The sequence below is a fragment of the Leguminivora glycinivorella genome, chromosome 3 (assembly GCF_023078275.1).
Source record: "Leguminivora glycinivorella isolate SPB_JAAS2020 chromosome 3, LegGlyc_1.1, whole genome shotgun sequence".
NCBI classification, from domain to species: Eukaryota; Metazoa; Arthropoda; class Insecta; order Lepidoptera; family Tortricidae; genus Leguminivora; species Leguminivora glycinivorella.
Genome location: NC_062973.1, coordinates 1799426 through 1826146, shown reverse-complemented (window position 1 = coordinate 1826146; position 26721 = coordinate 1799426). Strand labels below are relative to the sequence as shown.

The 26721-nt window shown below is 37.6% G+C and overlaps 1 protein-coding gene across 1 annotated transcript in view; it reads right to left on the bottom strand.

Moving 5' to 3' along the window:
• LOC125242751 (moesin/ezrin/radixin homolog 1-like) overlaps positions 1-26721 on the bottom strand; it is an 88451-nt gene that overhangs the window by 7718 nt on the left and 54012 nt on the right. The window contains exons 5-8 of the mRNA XM_048151680.1: positions 2812-2934; positions 2141-2311; positions 1324-1535; positions 346-606 (exon numbers count right to left, since the gene is read on the bottom strand). Of these exons, the coding sequence (XP_048007637.1) occupies positions 346-606; positions 1324-1535; positions 2141-2311; positions 2812-2934 (767 nt within the window). The remainder of the gene's footprint in view (positions 1-345; positions 607-1323; positions 1536-2140; positions 2312-2811; positions 2935-26721) is intronic.

Here is a 26721-nt window from a genome sequence, read left to right as displayed (position 1 = left end):
ACATGGGGAAACCCGTATGTAGCGAAAATGTCGTAGCGCCGCGTAGAGCCCGGTTTCGAAAGTGTTAATGTATATCTATAATTCTATATCTATATCTATATACAGATTCATGATTTTTTTTTGATCATGCAAAGGCTTTTGACACCATTTTCACACTTTTCCTTATAAGTTAATCATAATATTACAGTGTATCAAGTTTTGCTTATTGGCGAAACTCTTAAATATTTTACACGACGAAAAAACTACACTAGACTTGTCTGATACCATCTATCTTCTATAATAAAATTTGGTGTCGCACAAGGTAGCACCCTAGGGCCTACACTATTGTTACTGTACAAAACCCACCTCTGTGCCTGTTTAGCGAGTTTCTCCTCTCTCGCCTGCGCCTTCATCTGCTGCACATCAATAGTGTCGGGTTTGCGCCTGCGCATATACAACTCGTGGTTGCCCATACAGAGTGCGAGGATGCGTTTGTTGACGCGAACGCGGGGCGCGAAGAAGACGAAGTCGGGAGCCTTCTTGTCTATGGGCTTGATGATGAACTTGCGGTCGTTGAAGGAGATGTTGCGGATTTCGGACCAGGGGAAACCGATCTTTGGGGTCAGTCTGGAAATAGAGGGTTTAGTGATTAGTATATCGGAATAGCTATAGCACTTGCAACAGTTGCAAATCGTTTTTAAAATACTAATTATAGGACTGTGAATGAAATTAACAAAATCATTAATTAAATTGACAATATCAATTACTAACTGACAATGCTATTGAAATGTATTGATATTCTACTTGTAAATATTTGGTACACCGTAGAATGTTAATAAATTCCTCAAAAACAACATCTCGATCATCATTGAGTTTAGATTGCTAAGAATTATTTTCTCCATACTTCATTTACTTCTTCATTCAAGAGACATTATGCGAAGTTCTACTTTTGTTTCCCTCATATTTTTACATCCTCGAGTCATTGTTATTTCATTCTTAATTATTGGCATTCTTGAAGTCATATGATTATTTTTCCCGTTATATTTCAATCTTTATCTCTAATACTTGTCATCCTTCTTATAGATATTAAGACCGAGAGTTGTCTTCTTATTCCTGGCAGGCAATTATGGTCGCGCGATAAATGATAAAACATCAGGGTCCCTGCACTATTTGTAAGTGCGATAGGGACGGCCCGATGTTTTATCATTTATCGCGCGATCATTATTGCCCTGCTGATCCCGAATTAGTTCACTCCATACATCTCCAGGTCCTGTGCGATCTTCAGTTACTCCATTAGGGCGTCATTTCTTTTCCTTTTTTCAAATACTTATGTCTAGTACTTACTTGTCATCCTTCTCATAGATATTAAGCCCGAGAGCGTCAACCCCGAGCCACAGTTCCGTGGTCTTCTTATTCCTGATCTCGAAGTAATTCACTCCATACATCTCGAGGTCCTGTGCGATCTTCAGGTATTCCATCATGGCGTCCTCGCGGAGCATGCCACGGTGCTCTTGCCACCAGTTGGTTATGCTCTGTTCCCATTCGTCGCGGGACATCTGGCGAAGAAAAATTAATTAGGTTAGAAGAATATACAGGAAATCAAGACATTGGCAGATAAAAATCGCAAGATTCTCCTAATATTTGAGAGATATTAGTGGATATTGGGTTACAGGTGACTGGACCTGGATAGTATGAACAAAAAAGCAAGGCACTGAATCGGCGCGAATTAAGTTTAGTATGTATTCAATTCAAGCTAGAAATGTTAACAAGGGGGTTACCATGACGTGCTAAAGCCGTTCAGTTTAGGTTGAGAGAGAGGGACGGAGCTATGTAACTGCTATAGCTGTGTCCCTTTCTCTCAACCTAAACTGAACGTCTTTAGTACGTCATGGTAACCCCCCTGTTCGTAACTTTGACTCTTACGACGCGGTACAAAACCTGAAGAGAAATCGGACTAGAAACCACCCATAATTCACTACCAACTAGGTAAACCAGGAGACCACGATGTTTTAGTATTAATATTCTATCAGATGCCGCCAAAACGATTCTTCTTGTAGAACTAACAGGAACCCAGGTCCGTGCAGGCCGGGGTTGTGGTCGCCGTGTCTCGCTCGCACCGCGCACGAGCGAGCAGGACGGACAGGACCTGGAGTGTACTAACCTTGTGCTGGTCGGTGACTCGCTGCGGCAGCAGGCGGTCGTTGGCGAGGAACCCTGGCCCGTGCAGGCCGGGGTTGTGGTCGCCGTGTCTCGCTTGCACAGCGTATGATGCGAGCAGGACGGACGTCTCGGGAGGGCAGTAGATCTCGTCTGACAGGATCGCGTTCTTCACCTGGAAAATAAAGCAGGAAGAGGGATTATTGGGAATGTTCTTGCTTAATTTCTTTTTAACGAGTAGAAACTGCAACCGATGCTATTAAAACTGGAAAAGATACTGCCTTGGGTGACAGTGACACCTCCATTAAAACTTTGCATTTCACCAACAATGCTGCTGGCATAAGCTGTCGGATGTATATGTTTTGCAATTCTGAACAAGATTGTAATTTATTTTTAGTCTTGGATTCTTGCTCTTTAAGACAAATCTCACAAAAAAAATCCTTGAAACAGGGGCAAGCTACGATGGTGCTACTATCATATAGATCTCGAAGCTACAAGTTGTATTGTAATTTACAAGTGGTAGTCAATGTCTATTATGACAAGTTGGAAAGAGACCTGAGAAATGCTCCCCTGATAGCAAACCTTTGAGAGTTGCCAAACGCATTAAAACACAATAATGGTAATAATGGTTTCAACAAGTATGGTAGAAACAAGAACAGTAGAAAATAGAAGTACCTGTAGGTAGAAGAGCTTGAGCGTGATCTCCTGGATGAGCTCATCAGCGACATCTTCCGGGTAGAATTTGGCTCGGAACTTGAACTGCAGCGGATTCTCCTTCTTTACGTCTTGTTGCATCACCTGGAACAAACACAATATATGGTTAGAACAGTCTTCATTTAGTTATACACCCTGTTTTTATTGAATTCCGTTAACTTCAAGGGAAAATGCTTTAGTTCAAATACAATCAATTTCTCTAAGAAACTAGCCTCTTAACTCTTACGGTTATCGAATTATTAAAAAAAAAATTATTACTGAAAACGTGTGTGGCATCCCTTACCACTTCCTAAATGTTATTTGTTTTGACACGTGCCGTCAAACACTTGACAATGACTTTAATGTTATGATTAAGGTCCTCTCACACTAATTAATCCATTTTTTTTTTCGAATTATAAAAAAGCGATTACAGGATGGTTCCTGATGATGAACCTAACTGCGTGTCGATTTTAACGGGTCACTATCAAATTTACCTTATCGCTAAAAGACTATATAGCTGACATGTCTGGATTGTGTTATGTCTTTGTGGCTACGTAGACATGAATGCTAAATACGTTTTTAGCAAAACGTCTGGATCTTAAAACGTATCAATTTAAAATGATCTAACTGCAAAACATCTTCATCTTCGAATGTCTGTATTACAAAACAGACATGAACGCTAAACAGTCGAGGAGCAAAAAGTCTGGATTGTTTAATGTTTTTATTGCTAAAAAGAATAAACGCCAAACGACCCGTTAGCAAAACTTCTGGTTTTAAAATGCTTAAGTGCCTTGAAAATTCAAACCTTCTCGCACTGTTAATAAGAACTGTTACATATTTATTATAAACCATGACGTCCATGACACATTATATTTCCGGACGTTTTGCTACTGTATCGTTCTGTGTTGACGTCAATTAACTAACTTCACTTTTGACTTTTTAGATATGCTAATCATACGGACTATGTATATTTCCAGACGTTTGGCTACTCATTCATTCTAAGCCTTAGCCATCCAGTTAAATTAACTTTTTGCTGATTGAGTATTCTACTTTCAAGTCATCCCAGCTGAATTGACTTTATGCTGACTGTATATTTACATTTTCTGACATCTAGCCGAAATAGTCGTTTAGCGATAAGATAAACTTGATAGTGACCCATTTTAACGGAACACAAAAAAACACGGTGTATAACATTTTTGACATCAAATAGCACCTATTTCAGTTCTTTACACAAGGCCTGAGTGGACGCTCGGCGTGTATGCAGCGTCGACTTAAGACACTTGTGGCCCTTTTTTTTCAAAGTTGTCCACCCCACTTTTTTTAGATTTGCAAATTTTTATGTTTTCCACTCAGAATCGCGAGCTCTTTCAATCCTCATAGGAGAAAAAAAGTGTCCCAAGGTTTTTTTCCCATTCCGTTACCACTTTTTCATACATTTTTTATGGCGGTAACGGAATGGAAGGTTCGAAAAAATGTATGGAAATCTTGGGACATTTTTTTTCTCCTATCAGGACCGAAAGAGCTCTCGATTCTGAGTATGAATGGCGAAAAAAAATACCCATGTTGCAAAAAAAGTGGGGTGGACAACTTTGAAAAAAAAAAAATGGCTCTTGTATGAGCTTCAATTGTTTGACATGCACGCCGCAAGTCCCGCACGGTGCTCGTCCAATATGAGCGTGAACCCAGGCTACACTTACGGCCCAGCCACGACATTGGTCTAAGCGCGACAGCGGCGAGCGGCAGCCATACGTGCGAATGAAAAGTCCCATCGCTGTGTCTCGCTCCAATGTATGGCCGCCGCTCACCGCTGTCGCGCTTAGACCAATGTCGTGGCTGAGCCGTTATACCGCTCATTTAAACAAATGCATTCGACAACGTAACGTTTGAAAATGAGTTTTACACTAAGGGCTTTTGATTTTTGTAAGTAGGTATTGAATTGAAACAATATAACTGAAAATCAGGAAGCCAAAAGTATGACGTCATTGGCCAAAAACCTTGGTGTCAGATTTGACATGCGCAAGGCCGCTTGATGATAACGTTTCCAACAATTAGCGGTATAATCGAAACGTCCAAACATGCTATAATTAATTACAGTTTCCATTAATGAGTACCGTTTGGCCTAAACTAAATACTTTGGAAATGACTAATTAAATAAAATTAACAGAAGCTAGCGGACATCTATCTGCGTAAAGCTGCTAATTTAACTAAACTAAGTACTTAAAAGTAAAAAAAAAACAAACAGTCTACTCAAAGATGGTCTCAAGAACACAGTTCTTGACAAACTTAGGCATACAATGGAAAAAGTTCCTCAAACTAAAAAAAGACAAATAATAGTTATTTGTTATACAAGGGGGCAAAGTTGTATTTTAACGCCGAGTGTGGAATTGAAAAACGAGCAAGTAAAAGGATTCTATAGTTGAACCACGAGCGAAGCGAGTGGTTCAAGAATAGAATCCTGAACTTGCGAGTTTTTTAACACACGAGAAGTAAAATATATTTGCACCCGAGTGTAACACAAAACTTTTCCCCTCACTATAGCGACGAAACTACAACGCAAAAAATGCGTTTATCACTGCTTCCAGTAGTTCCACAGGTGGTAAATCATCTTTATTACTAGATTCACCTACTTTTATCAATTTTAAAGCTGTTAATTTGACTTTATTCAAGGTCAAATTACTTTACCCACTAGTGGATAAAATGCGTTTTTACCCGCTGGTATTAAAGGACAAAACACGTGTTTCCGAGCTAGCGAGGGGAAAAATATATACTTGAGCCGATCAACTTTTTTTTATGCTAAGAGCTTTATGCTCATTGAAAATGTTTTTGCATAGGTATAATATAAAACCATATTTTTAAAGCGTGACCTGCGTGACCTAATAGAAGATGTACTTTTAAGGCATTTTTTATTTACAGGACGCGCGAACTCGCATGCGATTTTAATTACACTGCGGACCATCAAGGTTTACAGTTCGTACACCAATCAAATACCGCCATGCATGCGAGTTCTTGTACCATGTAAATGGGTCCTAAATTTAGTAAAAAAAGTTGATCCACCAAAAAAAAAATCAACCAAATAGTGCACAAAACCAACAAGGTTGTCAACGATTCCTTACCCATCGGGAGAACGGGAGCGACCCTGACTTCGCGTCGTGCCGGGATCCATCGAAAGCGTTAAAAAGGCAACAGTTAATTACTATTCAGAACCAGTCACAGGTCGCAACATATACAGACAAAGTTTATAAGGGTCCACAGGTTACCAGTTATCCGGATGTCGTTTTGTCAGTTAGGCTGGTTTGAGTGCGTGCGATATCGCATGCGATTTTAGTTACATTGCGGGCTGTTGACGGTACATACAATTATGCACAGCCATCAAATACCGCAATGTAATAAATTAAAGGCAAGAGGCAACAGTGCCGATAGGCTGATATCATCCAACGAAATAGTAATTTGTGGGGGTCCTTAAGTTAAGTTAGAAAAATTGGACGAGGGTTCACAGACAATCTCATTAATATTATTCAGCTTAAATTAAAAAAAGCTATAGCCTACTTGCTTATTTCTACACAAACTTAAATAGCACAATAACATACAAGACTAGGTACATAATAAATAACAACACAACCTAAGCGAAATACTTAAAACTATGGAACAATAAATGGAACTAAAGAACATCAACAATTACTAACCGTATAATTTGTTAAATAGTAGGTATAAATTTTAGTAACAGAGACACAAGGTCCCGCAATTGGTTAGGTAAGTCTTCCAGTGAGCTTAGTTCAAAGATAAGTTTGCAAAGATTTTGACAGCCTGATCGGTGCAAAAGTTATTTGAAACTTCAAAGTTCGCGTAAATTATTACGTTTGCTTAACCCTCGCAGTGGCTGGGCTATTTAAATCGTTGCTAACTTATCTTGGTCTGACTCTATGTTAAATATAAGTAGGTGCAATTTGTTTCGTCAAGTATTCTTGTAAGGAAACGTTAAGTACGCTTACGTGATGTCATAACATAAACTATTAGGCCCGTGGGCCTCACGATAGAAGGTGTTTTGTATGACAGGGTAATCACCAGTCACGCGATATACTGAATCTTTTATCTATCATTAAATATTTTAAACAGAGGCTGTATAATATGTGCATCTATTGAATGAATTTAGGTTTATTTGTATTACATCTGCATCACGCTTTGTGTTTTCGTGTTTTCACGGGAACCGTCGAACGTGTCACGCTAGTAAAATACACGTTCATGTGTTCCCGCCGTGAAAACACGAAGGGAAAAAACGCACTACATTGTATAAATGTATCCTTTATTCAAGGATGTTTCTTCAAGATCCTATATGCCGTGAAAGCATTTGACGAAAATAGAAATGTCGCAGGAGCGAATGGCAAAGTCCAGCGTCGGAAGCTAAGATCCACTTCGGGTCGCTGAGGATTGACAATCAGGGCCCTCCCAAGTTTGACTAACAAGTCCATTACTACTTACTTACTAGGCGCGATAACCCAAAATGAGATTTGGCCTCCAAAACAAGAGCACGCCACTTTGAGCGGTATCCCGCCCCGCGAGCATTCGCCAATGCCGAGCTCACCGAGTTCTACCTCCAGTCTATCCACCTAACGATATTTTGAGTGACCAGGAGTCCTCAGCATTTCTCAGAAGTTGGTGACAACCAGCTCACCGTGCGTGATGCAACAAGGTTAAGTGAAAGTTAATTGTTACGTCGACACTTATTCGTAAGGTGCCATCACGTCTGACCCGCTGTGTATAGAATGTCCAAGCGTGTGGTACAATATTGGAATTTTTGGGGGATTTCTTGTCGATTTATTTTGCCTGCTAATGTTGTTGATATCTTTTTTTAAATTGAGTCATCTTCCTAAAGTTTCTAAACGATAAATATATGAGATACTAATGTAACTTTAGACAGATTGTCGGAATGTTTTAGGTTACTAATTGTATTGAAATTTACATACGTATCATTTAAAACACCCGTGTACTTTATATTAATGCCCATCATTAATTATGATGCGGATAACGGCAGGGACGTATCGGCAATAGCTCTTTTGATAAAACACGGCAAATACAAAACATTATTGACTTTTCCCATGAACCGTATTTATCTGGTTTTAATGATTATCATCTGAGCCTAAAGGCGTAAGTGGACTAGGCTGGAAGGATTTGGAAGCAGTCGCCCAGGATCGTGAAAAGTGGAAGATTCTTCTAAGAGCCCTATGTCTCTAGTGAGGGATCACAGGAACACATCATCATCAATGATTAAAAAATCTTTATGTACAATTTCTTGTTTTCTAGTTTGCTTAGTAGTTTTTTGTAACTTAATTATTTTGTTTAAACTGATGTGCGCAGCCCTACGGTCGGTATTGCAAATGGTTATGGTCGCACCTCTAGCGGAGTTGACAGAAGAGCATCGCCCGCCTTTTGCGCGTTCTATTGTAATTTCTCAAGTTGTGTCTGTTTCTCGTGGTTTATTGTGTTAAATCCTTGTATTTGATGATGATTGGTATTTCAGTTTAACAATATATTATTAATATTTATTATGCTGTAGGTACAATGTAAATTGGTTTACAACGGGTTATACAACGAAGGTCCCAAAATATCTGACATGACTTCATCTCTAAAGCCACAGAGCGTGTGACATATTTGCGGCCATCGCAATCAACATCCCATTAATATCAGATTTTAAAGATGGCACCTAGGTCCGTTAAAACCGTTGAAACAAATGATTCAGTAGCGCCATCTACACCACCTCATTAAACTAATTGTCCAAAGCGTGTAACGGACAGACTGATGTCACGTGTGAACAACCTCTGACTCATCTGATCCTTTATAAGGCTACTCATAAATATATACACGATGGTAGACTCTTTTGCTTTGGAATAGGGACTTGGATTGAGGTTTGATATACGATTCTTTGAGCAGAAGAAATTGTGGACACCGATTAAGATTAGCCAGCCTTAGAATTAACAAGTTATTAAAAGTACAGTCAACGACACTTTTTAGGCTCAGCTGTTGTAAGTATTATAACAAGACATCAAAGTTGAGTTTTGGACATTTTGTTTTGATATTATAAATTTGTCCTATTAATAAGAACTATAATGAAAGTGAACTTAAGATTTCAGTCATTATAATATTTGACGTAAAAGATGATTATGATTGTTAAAAGCACGAAGGGTCTGCATTACACGCAATGGCCCATAACCTACAATAAAACCAATTTCAGCCTACAGTATTATCGTTTTTGATTTTTAACTTTACCCATGATCGTAGTACAAATATTTAAATTAAAATTATCGCTATAGTATCGACACAGTAGTTAATTGCATACAATATGTAACCGACACGCATGATTCATAATGAAACAATGAAAACGTCCATAAATACGTCATTTGTTCCAATTAATATTTATAACAATAATTAGACGTGTAGGTCAAAGAATATACACTATCAATACAATACTCATATTGTCATAATATGAGACTGTTTGTTTCTTAAGAAATAAAAAAAAAAATACTACATATTATGTCTTCTATTTTTCTTCAAAAATAATAATATACAAAGCCGTAATAAATGTGCAGTATTTCTACATAAAGAAGTAAAAATCACCAGCAATAATATGTAACCCTTTGAAGGCCAATACGGCTATTCAGACTATTCTGTTGTGCCGTATTCAAGGAAAGACCTGAGTGACCTTCAAGTGAGTGAGTGGCATCAGATCGCACAGGATTGGAGCGGATGGCGGAGTCTAGTGTCGGAGGCCAAGATCCTCTTCGGGTCACTGAGCCAGCGCAGCTTACTTACTTATAATGTAAGTATGTTCAAGGATACGATGCCTACCACATGTCGGCTTTACCTAAAGACCATGATTAGCATTTTCATGGCAATATAGTATCACCCGGCATTTTTATTTGAAACAAATTCATAATTTGTCTAAACTGTTATGTTATCTATCATATGACGTTATAGAAGACACTGATAAGATGGCGTGACAGCTAAGACTGCTTGATGTAATAACGATATTTTTTGTAATTTTCGCAACGAAAACTGCTGGATTCCGTCCAAATTTTCTGCAATTTGTGTTACGAAAGAAAACACGAAAAGAGGGCCAAGTGTTATGTCTTCAATAAATTAGTATGAATAAGAATGTACCACACTAACTGCCCGTAGTAAAGATTTTGCCTGCAGTTCCAAGGTTGCAAATGCATGTTTTTGATCCTTTGAATGTTAGCATTTCTTAATATGAAACATACCTAATTTAAGTCTTATACTTAAGTAACATGGTGCAAATTCATCCAATTAATAATTTAATGTTTTTCTACCTATTCTAATACTTTTATCTGTTTTGTTTACAAAGGTGAATATTTAAATAGGTACTAATATCTGAAAGTATATACAGTAAGGTAAATTAGCGTATAATTAAACTAACTAAAACTAGCGTACAAATTACACAAGATTAGAGAACTACTTTTACGTGGCGAAATAATTATCCTATCTCCGTATGACATCATAAGAAGACAATTTTAGCTTTACATCAGATATATTGGAGCAGCCGAGATGATCAAAAATATCAAAACACACTGACGTGTTCAAATATATTTGAGCGCTTCGACGGCTAAAATACATCTGATGGCTAGTGTACAAAATGTGCTACTATAACTAGCGATACAGAATAACAATCAGAAATAATCAAATCAACCAAACGTGACCCTTATTTTCACACACTCATAAGAGCGGTTTCGCACAAGGTCCGATCTGAACCCGTGAAAATAAGATCCGTAGTAGCTGTAGAACAATTTTTATGGTAATTTAAGCATTACATCCGAAGAATGACGGACAGAAATCGGATGTCGGAGACCGGATCCAGTGCGTAAATTATCAAATAAATAGTTCTATACGGGTACTAAATACGGATCGGATCTCATTATCACGGATAAGGATCGGAAGTTGTGCGAAACCGCTCTAACGCCGTCGCTTGCGTGGACGACGGTCGCGCGACCGTCGCCGTCGTGTCACATCGCATCGCCTATCATCCATAGTTCATCGACGTCACCCTAAGACACTTCCATAGAGATCGAAGGTTTGACTTCGTCGCGTCGGGTCGCCGTCGCGCGACCGTCGCCCACGGCGTAAGGGTCAGTTCAGTTGTAACGTAACTAGCTCACTCCTGGTCTTACCAGGTCGTCAGCCCTATCGTAAGCCGCTTCCTCATCGTCTTCTTCAGGTGACACCAACTTCTTGACTCCCGTGGAGATGTAGCGGGCAGTCTTCTCAGCTACGGATTCCGGCTTCGAACATACTTATATGTTATGCTGCTTATGGTTAACAATTTGTAAGTGTCTTTTAAAGAGGGGTTATTTATTCATAGAGAAATAACCCTTGTTTATATAGAGGAATATGCAATTTTGCAACTAGACATCTTATCCTACTCATAATTTGGGCCCAATCCCGAAATCGCAAAAAATATTACGGTCAGGGTCAGACAGCCAAAATGTATGAAACATGAATTCTTTCGCGATTTTGGTGTTAGTTCCATTAAAAATTGCTCAGTATGACCAATATATTCACATCGTACATTGTAGATGACAAAATGAACTACCTGCATTTTGAGTCTCCTCTACACTTATATTTTTATTCTCAACTAAAATCTCAATGCTCATAAATCTCATAATTCTATGTTTCATTTACTCAATATCAGCACTCGCAAAAAATGCAACTTTGATATTTTATTGCACCAACAACAGCCTATTGAATGAATGTAACGCGTGGGACGAATGTACCATTCATTCACTTCATACCACCTATCCATCGATTTAAACTTCCTAGATACACTATCGCCTACAAATTCGACACTCAAAAGTGTCCGATCGCTTAGTTGCAAATGTGTGCGTCTAGTTGACAAACGAAAACTTCGCAATGTAGTAAAAACTACTTTAATTTTTTTACAAAAACAACGTTATTTCTTAGTACTTAGAGTTCAATTTCAAATGCAAGCAATTGGCGGTTATGACATTAATGAATGTGATCATCGCGAAAGCCATAAAATTTTATGACCGCAGATCGCAGGTGTGCATATTTTTAAACAAATCTACGTCTTATTGCAACCAACATAAGTTTAATTTCGTTCGCGCTGCAACAATCTAAACGCCATTTTTAAATTGGGAACGAGGATGGACAGAGGCATCATGGGAGTCGCGCTATGAGATGAAAGGCGAGAATGAGGAAATTTGCGGTATTTTTGCGAAAAACTGTTTAAATATATATATGTGTGTGTGTGTGTGTGTGTGTATGTTTATAAATAAATAAATAGATATTGGGGACACCTTACACAGATCAACTTAGCCCCAAACTAAGCAAAGCTTGTACTATGGGTACTAAACGACGATATACATACTTAAATAGATAAATACATACTTATATACATAGGATACATCCATGACTCAGGAACAAATATCTGTGCTCATCACACAAATAAATGCCCTTACCGGGATTCGAACCCAGGACCGCGGCTTAGCAGGCAGGGTCACTACCGAGCCAGACCGGTCGTCTAATATATATAACATATGTGTGTGTGTGCGTGTAGTGAGTGTATGTGTAGCGATTATGTGAAGGTAAACAGTTGAGGGATTGTATGTGGTGTGTGTGAGGGATGGTGCACTTGGAGAATATGAATTAAGTAGCTATTAAAACAAAGAAGAATTGAATGATGACATTAATTTATTATTCTACGTAATTTCTTTCAAAGCTTTGTGTGGGTAAATCTTCTCTCCGCTCCTCAGCTATAATCTTGCGCCATTTTTCCCTTTCAACGTCTTGTTTTGGGAATCTGGAATAAAAACCTTTTTTATTACTTAAAAACGAATTTGCTATTCCCGGGTTGTTTCTTTTTATAATTAAAGTAATTTATAAGATATGTATTAATATTATTGAATTGAAATCATTTATTTCAGACTTATTGGTCCATAATAATAAATAAATACATACACTAATAATATGAAATAGGCTTCTTTTACAAAAAATATAAATTAGCGACTCCATCATTCCATTTTTAACTATGTTCCACTTCATCCATCTTTTGTCGCCGTCCGCTCATTACTAGTATAGCGCGAGAGAAAGAGACAAACTGCGTAAGACCAAATCAAGGAATTTACTTTAATTATTCTAGAAAATAAATGTTTTTAGTAAGTTAGGAAGCCATTTTGGCCACAAATGCATAACATTATAAAATTATTAACAATTACTTACCGGAAATACGATACGTCATCCTTTTTTAACGTATATAAGGTGTTATTTTTGCACTTTTTTACGGAGCACTTAGGCATGTTGCCGACACGGCGGATGAAGCGCTACTGATGAATTGTGCTTAGAACATTTTCAAGCACAATTTGCTGCGGACACATTCTAAGCCATGATGGTGCATCTAGGTAGTTTAGATCGATGCACCTATCTAACGGACGTATCAGATAATGTTTAACATAGTTTATTGAATACATCATTTATGAATTCTAAAGTCCATTTTATAATAGATGGAACGTGTAGGAGGAGATTGATGTTGAGGAGGCGGTGGTCACATTAGAGATCCGTAAGTGAAGGCCTCGTATTAGGCGTGCAGCGGGGCGAGGCGTGCGGCCTGCATGTCATACATTGAAGCTCATAGAAGTGTCCTGACTGTCCTGAGTCGACGCTGCATAGGGGGACGCTCGCCCGCCCCACCCCGCTCGCCCCGCCGAACGCTCCGCTTTGAGCGTCCACCGGAGCGTCTTGTAGAACCGCATCAGTGTGCCGCATAAGTTGGTGTTGAGATAAGGTAAACCTCAACGTTTACAGGTGGGTATCGATGCAGGTGGTATGGCGGCATTGGCGGCCGTAGGTGCTAAACAGGCGGCGGGGCGCTAAAATGCTCATTATCACATAAATATCTGGGCAACCGAGCTTCGCTCGGTTCTGTTTCGTATCCTTGACATGTGTCGCCATCTAGTTCAAAAATGAATAGTACCTACATCGAGCGAAAGAATTCTCAGCCTTAACAACACAACTACTCCACACGAGATGGCGCGCATTTCACCACAAAAACTCAAATAGTGTATTTTCTATTCGTTTTAGCCTTGACCTGTGTCGCCATCTAGTGTTTGCAATAAATAGTACTTACATCGACCGAAAGAATTCTGTCTTAACAGTACAACTACTGCACACGAGATGGCGCGCGAAGAAAAACGCATGAAAACTCGAAAATTCGCGTTTTCCGGGACCTAAGGATAAGTTAGACCGATTTTTCACCCCCAAAAACCCGCACATAACAAATTTCTGCGAAATCGTTAGAGCGGTTTCAAGATCGTCAGTGTAAATAAATATATATATAAATAAATAAATAAATAAATAAATAAATAAATAAATAAATATACAAGAATTGCTCGTTTAAAAGTATAAGATATGGTTTAAGTACGTATCAACATAATTTATGAAATTATGGGCATAAAGCATATCAGTGTTACGATGTTCATCAGCTGAGCTGAAACAATGTACGCATGACTGGCAAATTTGGCCACAAAGGACTTTAAATATTTTAAACTCCCTTTGGTCAGTTCCATCCTTCCATCTAAGAGTTTTAATAAAAAAAATATTTCGCGTACGACATATTTTGAAATATAACTGTAACGACTGTTGAAAACCAAAACCGAACGTAATCTGATGCAGCCAAAAATGAGTTGTTTCAAGAACAAAACGGCAATTTTTATCGAAAGTTAGGAGTTCGTCCATTAAAATCCGTTCAGTATTCGCTACGTGCGCGACTGCTGCTCATTATGTGGGCTTTTCTATCTTAAATGATATGTTGTCGTATTAGTTTTTGTAATTTTTGTAATTAGTTCCAACAACCGCAATGACAATCAGCGCCACTGTTCACGCAGACCAGCAACCTTCCTTATAATCCTCTAACTCCTTGCATATTACAGTCACAGGCATAAATATTTGATGATTTCTGTACCTTGTCATATTAACGTCTTGTTTGAAATGACATACGGAATTGTCAAACGATTAAAACCGACAAGGTAAAGAAATCATCACTTCTTTATGCCGGTGACTGTACCTACATACAATCTTAGCACTTTGCAGATTCGCATGCACCTTGCGCGTTCGTGTCTGCCTCCAAGCGACGTCTTAGAGCCCCCGTGACTAAGATTGAGCAACGCGCCGTGGGAGCGGCGAAAGTGCGGTCGACGACCCGGCCGCGATAGTCAGCTGTTCCCGGCAATGCTCGAAATTATCCAATGCAAGGTGCTGACGTCATTGTCAGATGAGACTATGAGTCTGCGTCTATCATTTTGATAGCTTAATAACAAACAATAGACGATAGGAGAAATTTCGAACGCGAAGAAGGGAACGAATATTTGATCCGCTACGACTGATGCTGATTGTGAAAAGTTAAGTTTAAAGTACGTCTGCAGAAATAACTTCTAATGATTCTAGATACAAGCATTAAAAGTTATATAAGCATGTACCTACAGTTAATTTAAAGTTCGTCTTTCTAACAAACTCAAACGTCAAAGTGTGACGGATGGAGAAAAACGAATTGCAACAGCATATTTGAAAACAGTGCAAAATGTAATTCGCCTGGCACGAATTCGTAAAGATAATCCAAATAATGAATTAACAGCTGTCTCTGTCATTCATGAGAGAGACACATTGCGTGGTGTTATTGCAATCAAACGGCAATTCGGAGGGATAGTCGAGGAATGTAAGGAAGTTACGGATTTTCTTCGCGATTTCCGGCAAAATACTTCATTACGTGCGTATTGCAGAACTGAACGTAGATTCATTGAATATCTTTATACATATGAAAGTATTTCGGGGCCTTTTTTTCGTAATATCCGTGGAACAGAATCTAACTGCCAACGGTCAAACAAAAAAGCCAAAATACATACACTCAAATATTTGTCTTCAAAAATTTTCCATGATACGTCTTTAGATTAGATAACTAAATTAGCGAGTCTAAGACACAAATCTCAGAAGTTAGCTCATTTCCTTTGTTTAGATCTTTTTGTGCCAGGAAATAGCCTCACTAACCAAATTAGCAAGTGGCATTACCATCTATTAGCACTTGCAAGATGTGCAGGCATGTGCTGATACGCGAATTCCGTTGCGTACGTGATTACATCAAACATGGGTGAAACCCGCAAGTCTGAGACATTTCTCTTCAGACAGAGACCACCTACGGCCTTCTCTCTCGTCCCAGTTAGTACTTCGCCCTTCTCTTCACAGCATCATTAAAGATAATTAATCATTAAAGTCTGCACGCGTTGGAAAATCAGTTGTCCTTATTTCCCAGTATTTATCTTGGGTGTAATCAAGCGGTAAAGATACGATCGTGTTAGGAATTTAGTAAGAACTGGTTGAGCAAGGCCGATAGGCTGTGGGGATACCGTGGAAGGGGGTCTGCAAGGTCGCGTCCAGACGACGGGCTTTCACCGAGCTCCTGATGTGTTCCAGTTGAAATTTTGAGTCACCAGATTTTGAGACAGGTGTATCGGTCGAGGATTAGAAAGTCATTATCTGGGCGACCGAGCTTCGCTCGGTTCTATTTTAATATATCACGTCTTTAGATAAAAAAAAACTCTTATAAATACAAAAACAAAAAAAAAGACAAAAAACAAAAACTTAATTTCTGGCCGGGATTCGAAACCCTGACCTACGATCTATCTGCGTACATTAGACCGACCTCGTGCGACTGAGCTACGCGGAATCGATGCGCGCGCGGCGAAATTAAGGACCATATTTTACGTTTACAAATGCGAAAGAAAAACTCAAGAAAACTCGAAAATTCGCGTTTTCCGGGATCTAAGGCTACGCTAGATCGATTTTTCACCCCCGAAAACCCCCACAAAACAAATTTCAGCGAAATCGTTAGAGCGGTTTCCGAGATCGTCGGTATATATAAATAAATAAATAAATAAATAAATAAATATACAAGAATTGCTCGTTTAATAGTATAAGATACTCACAGTTATATTGGTCATTCAGTGTAATCTCCTATGTCAAGTACTACATGGAGTGCATAAGACAATCGAAGTGGAACTTAGTCATCAGTGTCACGGAACATAAGCAGTCTCTAAAAGTATGTGCAAAAATGAAGGAGATGAATTGGATGGCGAGTTCTTATAGTCTAAAACAGTGTAGACACCAAGAAACTCAGTTGTGCTGTTCGAGTCATAGCATTTTACAAGTAAAATTGCACCTCTTTGCAATGATATGGTGTTCTTTGCAGTTTTCATGTCTTTGGTTAATCTCGATTGCAATGTGAACTATTGGAGACTAACTACATACTTATAGATGGTTACAGCATATAAAACTGACGTCTGCATTGGTTGTTATGGACGTACTATTGTTATAGATGACGCAGACTGACGTCAGGGACAGTTTATGATCGCGATTTGGCAGCGAGCGATCATTGTAGGCTATGACGGTTGGTCGACGCTGAAGGATCGTTGGCCAAAACAGTCAGGGTGTTGGGAGGCCATCTGGCATTGGTAGTATTGATTTGACGTCTTTGTGATTAGTGTACTGTGCTCATAAAGTTAGCACGTGCGTTTCGTGTTTATTGTGTCTTATCAATGAGTCAGAGCGAAGAGCGAGATAAATAAGTGATCAGAGAATGTCTCTAAATTACAGATGTAAAGAACAGCTCCAGTCTGATGAGTTTATGTGCATTTATTACATTAGTCAGAATGAGACAACATAAACTAGCATAAAAACTAGGGACACTATATGTATCATATTTTTACAGGAGTTCGACATTTAGATTGGTCATCAGATGAAAACGCTGTTGAGCCCAATAACCATGATGAAAATATTGAAGATCGTGATATGAAACGGAATCTAACCCTACTAATACAATATTGTATTATGTACCCGTGTAGGCGGTGTAGGTCTGATATTTGGAGCCGACATAAAATTGTCACTGCTAATAATGCAAAGTCGGTACAAACATAAGCTTCGTGAATTTTGCTATAACATCCCAGCCATGTCACTTTCATCAGCGTAGTAATTCTCATTAACAGACACGTCGACAGTTCCACCTTCCGATTCGACACCACCGCACCAGTTGTATGGTTTCGGCAGAAGCGCGGGCAGCGAGCCGCGACGCCGCGCCCGCTGACCCCGTTCTCACACCGGCGACCTCCCGCGTCCTTGACTGGGCCACTTTTTATGGGAATAGGTGAAGCATTTTGGAGGGCCTACCGCGAACTACGTGACGCTCGACATGTTCCTACTGTCACGATTGTGTACGAATTTACAAGTGGACCAAAGAAGCAACTAGTCGAACGCTGTCTGCTTATATGGTCCATCCTCTTGTATTTTAATTGACTTGAGCGGCGACTATACTAGTCTAGTACTAACAACGAATAAGTATACACTAAATGAGAGTGAACTTATTTGTAGACCGGTACGGTGGCCGGCGTTATCCCAGTGACTGAAATATAGTACAGAGAGGTAGTTTGTGGGAGTATTTTTTCAGTACACATTGGAATACAATGTCGTTTTCACGGTGTGTATATGTACACAAATGTGAATTTATATGTACATTTTTTAATGCTCTCAAATTGACACCATAACGTGTTTTGCTCTAAAGTACGTTGGCGCGGTCTACTTGAATGCTTTTCTAGTTTGACTGGTCCTTCGGAATTTCGGAAATCAATATCTACTATTGGGCCTATTGGCTGTATATCTAACATCGGCTTAAACTTAAATCCGTCGTAAATTCCGACTTAACACGTACAAAGATTACGTCTATTCCATACAATGTGTTTTATAAAACGCGTAAATAGTTTCGAATTGTTTTGGCTCACAAAGCAATTGCCAAAGTTTTGAGGCTTTCAAATGCCTTAAATAAGGCTAGTAGTGGTTCTATGGTCACCACGCCATCGCATTATGGTAATAACTTTCTCGCTTGCTCTTTGTTTTTTGCGAGATGTGAACTCAAGTGAAATCGGAATAAAAAACAGAACTACGTAACGAATGCCAAATCAGAAGATTTGGACTAGATTCGCTGTTTAAGATTATCTTACAATTAAGTGATAAATATATATTTTTTAAATTAAATGTTCAAAACGAGGGATAGGGCTTAGCAGTGACCGATGATGTTGAAATTGATAATGTGAAAACTTCTACTTAAATAGAAGTAAATGAAATAGATGAAGCTAAAATTTGAAAACAGCAAAAAGAGAATATAAAGTATTGTTACATACGCTGTTGTTGAAATGATAGGTTGTAAACATAAGTAAACAGTTGAAGCCATTGAGTGCTTTAAACTAGGTCGTCAATAGCCATTAGCCAGCGGATAATGATGTCTTTGGCCGACTGATTCCAAAAATAAAGCAAAAATGGAAACTGGGGTGTCATTAATTTTTAGGTTAATGATCTAAGTCAGTGCGATTGTAGTGAGAATTAGAACGGGAAAAACCAATTGTACATACACTAATTATCTTGCAATTCTCGTAAAACGTTCATTTAATTTTTTACTTTTGATTGAGCTATTCTTGCATGATGAGCTGCGCTGTATTTGGCACTAGCCTCGAGAAATAATTATACTATAATACAACAAAGTATTTATTTACCAAGGATTTATTATCAGTTTGTAATCCTAAACATCTGATAATTTCAGTTTGACTTCTCCTTCTTTTTCTATCTTCAGGTCTTCATTTCTGTTTAGATACTTAGTTTTCATTTTGTTTGGTTCACTAATTATATCGCTTGTTAATTTGATTTCGGTTTAAATTCTTGTCACTGAATCGAATCCATGACCGAATCTAGGATTTAATGTAGATATTGAATCAACCGACGCATTCCATAAAACGGTAGAGATAACCATGCGTACTTGTGCGAGTACGTGACGCAACGCCGCGTCAGCGACAGGTATCGGGCACAGGCTCAGACAGATTATTGCTATCAGTACTTTAACTTGAGTTGTGAAGTTTGGCTTAATAGATGGGGTGAGACACAAAGGGACTAGAGTTGACTAGACAGACACTTGTAGGGGATCCTCTTAATGTTTTCCCTCACCTTTGTTCAGGGCACAAACTACGTTTCTTTTACCCCTATGAAAGTTAAAGAAGTTTTTTAATCCATTTGGATTGCAAAGAGTTTTGGTAACATCTTAGAAATTATTGGTCCCAGAGTCCGAAAACTAAGATTTATGGAATGTTGGTTTGCGTAAAAAAGTAGTGGAAGCTGGTTATACTTGTTCAAAAATATGCAAGAGTGTTCTTATATGTTTTTGTATTGCATAAAATAATTCACCCTAACGGTTTATTTGCCAGGGTCCAGAGAAGACTGCTGCGACAGTATAGTGATTCCTTTTTTTTTGACATGGAACTACAAAGGCGCATGAACAAACAATAAATGCATAGTTAGACTGCATTTGTAAATGTAAATTCCCAACATTGTCAGTAAATCGTCTAATAAAATACTGTTAATACACGAACCGCGCGTAATTATCGCGACAAAAACCTACATTCCAGCCGCGAATGAGATCGAGCGGGCGCGCAAAAACGGCGGCCGACTTATGACACCGCTGTGTGAAATCCTAAGGTGAACTGAATGTACTATTGATAAATAACAAAGACATTCAATCATACATATATAAAGGGAGAGAAGCATAGTAACATTGGAATTAAATATAATATTGACTGGCTGTTTGAAATAATTTTCATTATAGATGTACATTATACTGTTATAGAATTGTGAATGATGCTAGCTGAACCTAAATTCATTAGATTTTTCAAATTTAAACAAAAGATACAAGAAGCAATTGCAATACGTGAACAAGTATAATTTAAATTCATTGTAGCATTTATATAACCTTCGATTCCAATGACGGATGATAATTTTACACCACAGTGATTCAGAGTATAATTAAACTGACGCTTACTGATAGCAAAATTACCACGAAATATGACGCGATCTTATTTATCACTTCAGATGACGTCACAGACGAGATAAATTGAAAAAACCCGGTAGATACAGTAAGCATTTCCTAGATTTTCTCCCAGACCGGTGCCAATATCCTCGATTGAAACGAGGAAAGTCGTTAAGTACCGGACCTAGCCGCGAATGGGCAACACAACACGACACTACTTGAAACCGTTGATAGAGTAGAATGTTATCGTTACGTAATATGTGAGCTATTTAAAAAGAGGAAAGTTATTATTATAAGATAAGAGGGCATTTAGACAGACATTGAAGAGAGTACATGACACGTCAAGTCGAACTATACAAGATCAATTGGGTCATTAGAATTCAGATAGGATTCTAAATTAAAAAGAAGCAAAAAGAAAAAAATATGCAAGGTACAGAAACTACAGAAGACATCAATCTGTATTTTTCCTGGTGTGAATCTACCGTATCGACCCCGTATGTGGAGTGAAGGATGTCCATCCATTATTTGAAGTGTTAGAAGCGAAGAAAAAGTACGTTATTTATGGCCGTGCTTGCTAGACGGTCATATCAAAAATTAACATTCATCACAAGAAAGTCATGAAGAAACTGTAGGTATTACTAACTTAGTTTATGATAGATAAAGAATAAAAGCCACTGACATTATTTATAGCACCCATAGAATATTCGAGCAAACACTGCCAAGATGATCTCACCACCATGTGGGCCAGACATGACAATTTGTTAAAATAAACACTACCGTACTTGGAATTTGCATGAAAAACTTAGTAGCAACAATAAAGTAAATTTAATGCGAGTCAGAAGGAATAGAGGAATTTGAACGGGTTTCTGAAAATAATTTATTTCACGAGCAGTAAAAAAACGGTTACCCGTAAGTCCCAGAACATAAGTAGACAATACAGCGCCTTTGCAACTTATTTTCTAATCGTCGAGCTATTTGTATAAATGATCTTGTAAAACAAGTAGTGAATACGACAACGCAATCGAATACAGCATCAGAATTGAAAAATATGCTATCAATCTAATATCCACGACATATATCTGACCTGCTCGCACTCATATGCCGAACGGCAAACACTGAAACTGATATCAAATTAGTATCACACTTCAAAGCCTATCAAACGCGCCTCGCGCCTATAAAGCATTCGACCGTGACATTTTACGTCCATTGAGAAGATGTACTGGACTGGATAAACAGAAACGAAATTACAAATATTCGAACCATGCTTAACATCTATTATTACGAAATGCCTTTGGCATTCCCTATAGATGCAATGATGAAAGAAAAGATCTTTGCATAACGTTTAACATGTTTGCATTGCATCGGTTTATTACTTGCACATCACATCGCACTTTCTAACTGAAATAAAGTAATCTAAGATTAATTAATATATTTCATTTAAAATAAGTTTATTGGGCGTCTTTTTGGGGTAAAACATTAGACAGAACTAAATTCATAAACAGTCCATGCTGCATATCAAAATAGTCTACTCAGGTTGACCCATTAGTCGTCTTCTGTAAGAGTTCAATCGAAACATTGCATAATAGGATAGGTTTTTATTTTGACCTTGATCGTGTGACCTGCATGCCTGTGCAAAATTTACATTGAACCGGACCTTAGAACTCCCATTGAACAAAATGCCCGACATTTTGATGACGTGACCACCGAGGAATCCCTAATCTTTTCACGATCAACCAGGTTTAAAAAACAACAAATAAGGAAATATTAAGAAGTATCCAAACAAAATTATTGTTTGATTGGCTGTAATTTCAAAGTCTGTTTCAAGATTTTTTGTATTCAAGGTCGCCGACAAGTGAGAAACTGGATGATAATTTATTCAAATTTGTCTTACGCGTTAAGATCACCTTGCTGGGTTCAAAGTGACAAAACCGAATGAGCATGAAGGTGAAACAGCTATTTGATTAACTGTCTATTACATAACAATGAGTCTAACAATTTTGAATGAACAAAAATTTCAAATATGTTTATGATTAGGTAGAAGCATCAGAATATCTCTTACGTCAATTTAAAAGATATGTCAAAGACTATAGGGGCTTTCAATCTTTCGATGCAACTAACTGGCTTTGTTGAAACACTTGAGACGAGACGGACACATACCATAAGGATTCCTTTTGTACCTTATATGCATCGTAGAGTTTTAGTTTTGGCATGACATTAGAAATGATACTGCAGGCAATTGATAGCACAACTACAATAATACCCTGCGATATTGTGGTCTCTTCTCAGTGTTCACTCTTGGCAAAGTACGTAGTAGTTATGTTAATAAAGAGCCTGGTACGCAACGAGTCGGCAATTAAAACGCCATAATTCCCAAGATGCCATAAACAGCATTTTAGTCACGGCGGAAATAGCTCTGACTCAGCACTATGGCGCACTTCGTGTATTTACTTTCACTAAATCTATGGCAGTTTTGACATTTGAATCGAACAAATTAATGTATGCAACTTTAATAAAGGCTATGGAAATTTTAATAAGTAATAATGATTCATTGTTGGTTTTATCTCGGCTGTTGAGATTATGTACAAACAAGTAAAAAAGGAAATATACAAATTCAAGTAAAGAAGGTACATTATAAACAAGTTAATACTAAGACCTAGACGTTGATAACGAAGTGTTACGTCATTGAAATGATTTGATGCATTTTTGCTTCATGCGTCATATAACTCATAAAGTGGCTGTACATCGTTATTTTATTAGTAAGCACCTAACACTTTAGACGAAAGGCTAGGTAACATAACCTTGCTTTGTTCTGTTTAATTTAAATTAACCTTTTGTAATAATCTTTACATTAACTAACTAATATTAGTTGAAGATATAATATTCGTGAAATATCGGTTGCTATTGCTCAAATATGCAAAAGCGATACGAGTATAAAGATACATAAAACGAAATGCCAATTCCTTGTCGACGTAAACGAATTATCGTTAGCCCTTTTGATAGACATATTTTTCAATGTTTTGCAGGCTCTAGAGTTAATCATTAAACATGCAAATCATTGCAGATTTATAATTAGTGGACGTAGTAAAGTTGCAAGTAAGAGGCTAATCATAGCCCAGACAGAGATAGCAATCGGAGATGTTTCTACGGTAAACTCCGTTGTCGTGTAAGCGTTGCTACGTTCACGCGAGGCCGCGTGACGTTGCAAATGTCAGCAACGCTCGTTACATATATACAATTATCATGTACTGGAGGATTATGCAATTGATGTACTTGGTGAAGATAAAAAATATTTGCAAAAGGACAGGTGATGTTAAAAACGTAAAGAGCATCAAACTTGGGCAAATTACGGTGATGGTATCAGAATAACATATTTCATTCAAATTATCTTGACCTGGACGAGGTATTATGTAACATAACATGTAACTGGTGTACTTGTCGCCGGCGTAAGATGGACGATAAAAGAGAAACTGATGTCCCCGCGAGATTCTGATAACTGTGATAAGTTGTTGACACAAATAGTAAAGTAGTTATACAGAAATTATTTATATAAAATAAACATAATTGAGATCTTTTTTATTCGAAATTAAAGCAGTCGCCAATAAACTATGTGTCAAATTATACCTTGAAAGGAATGTAAAAATATAATAAGGTACACTTTAACAGGTCGATTATGCCATGCATGTATTATGGTTGCCATGAGACTGATAATGCCAAGGCAATACAAGTGCAAGACGATCAGAGCACTCAATATGATTTATAATGAAATTGATAAAACAATTTAAATTCCTAAGCAATAACATCACTATGATAAATTCCATGATACTGAATTTATAACCAATGATAAGAAAGTTGAAGTTATCGACATAAAATACTAGAGGACTATAGAGAACAGTAGTAAATCATATTATCGGTGTACTATCGCATCGATCACGCTAATCGCTTTATAATCACATTCCGTAGTGTGAGACGCGAATGGCAATGTGATTTGCATTTACAATAGAAAAACCTGTTCAGAGAAAAGTGTCTGCTAGCGGAGGCTCTTCGAATACCCAAGAGTTGTAGATAGTCTATTGTTAGATATTATTGAAGATTGACTGACGTCAAAGGAAGTGGATGTCACGACAGACGCAAGAGTAAAAATAATAAGGTAACTTCTACTTGAAGATGGTAATCACTGTCATTGAGAACCAAAGCTTTGACATTGACATTGAGGATGAATTTGTACAAAAACGTATCAAAAGTGAATGTAAAATACGACAAAAATAGAAACTAGTAGTGTTGTTGTCAAGCAATTCTGATAGATAGGTATTAATAATTACATCAAGGACGAATTTGGAACAGCGCTTCCCAAAATTAACATAAAATATGATAACGATATTAACGATAAAAAGGGGTGAAATGCAGATGTCATGCGACTATGATGACGTGCGAGTAGATAAATAAATTATTACCATAGTTCCTAACACGTTTGTTATTTCCGTGTAAAATACAAACAAAAATATAGTGAAAGACGTTCTTATTCCCGTAACATTAATAGACGAAGAAATGATAAAAGAAACTGAATTTCACTGTTTATTCTACGCAATGCTAGCTTTCAAACAACGGAGGAAATGTCCACGTGCTAAGCGTAAACACGCTTGTCGTTTCACAACCGGTGTTAGTAAATAAACGCATTTGTGATCCCTTTCAATTGCTAGTACATAAGAATTAGCAGCGATTAATGGTTTGTAATTGATTCTAACTGGCTTTCATACCGATGCGTAAAAAAGAAAGTGTGTTTCTTGATCATGTTCGAATTAAAAGTCAACATTTTGTTGCATCATCTACTACTATTTAGATTGATTTAATTTAATCAATAGTGATTGCAAATATTTCATAATTGAATTAATAATGAAACATTTCGTGAATTTGGGCAATTTTAAATGATCACATCTATCATGTACATCAGCTGCAAAAGTGCATGGAGAAATTATGAATGAAATTATGAATTCATTGATAAATTCGCCATGCACTTAGTAGCAGCAGCAGCAGATAGTACATGCGTTATGAAGTTTTTATTAACAGCAATAGAGATAGTATCACCACTACCACCATCATCTTCAAGTGTCATACTTATTGTTGGCGTGTTCAGTTTCTAAAACGTGCAGTTTACTGACGGCCTTGGGACAAAACACGAGCAACTTAGATTTACGACCGAGATTGCTAAAGTAAACAATGAGTGAATCACATTCTCTATTACTTTCCGGGTGAAGATTGTTAATGTTAATAAAAGATTTTAGTTAGCGATAAAACAATCTTAAGAATTCTAAGAAAACAATCAAGATTTGAAACTACTTACGATTATTATATTAGTACAATAAAAACAATCTTGTTGGCTTTGTTTAAAACATGTCATTTCAAGCTCTTTCGTAAGTGTTACATAAAGAAATAAAATGTATAAAGTATAGTCAAACAAATCTAAGTACAGAGTTGATCTGTGTGATCACTTTAAATTTTCAGCAATTTCTACCAAGAAATTTAGACAATACCTATCAATAGTATCAATATCCGTATCTCCATGAAGAAATATCATAATTAAAAGTAAAACTACGTGCAAGGAATCTTATCTGGGACATGTAAACTAATGTCTGATAAAGAAACACTCCTAAATCCGGTTTCGAAACCATGAAGTTTGGGACCGAAGTCTAGAGTGCCTTGAACAAGGAACGAAAACTAGAATTATCATGTTTTGGAAGGTAAGAAGCATCAAACCGGTATTAAATTGGACTTGTTTTTTTGAAGGATTACGTATAATTTAAGCTTCAAAATTCAGGTCGACCTTTAGGTATATTTTAAGTCACTGACGAATAAAGGGGAAAATATGTTCGACTTGTGTAATCATGTATGTCCATTTAGCGTATGTACGCTTATTTCTCTGGCACGCTTTACAGAGAGTATATCTTTGACTGATGATATTAATTTATTGTTCCTAGAAAAGACGA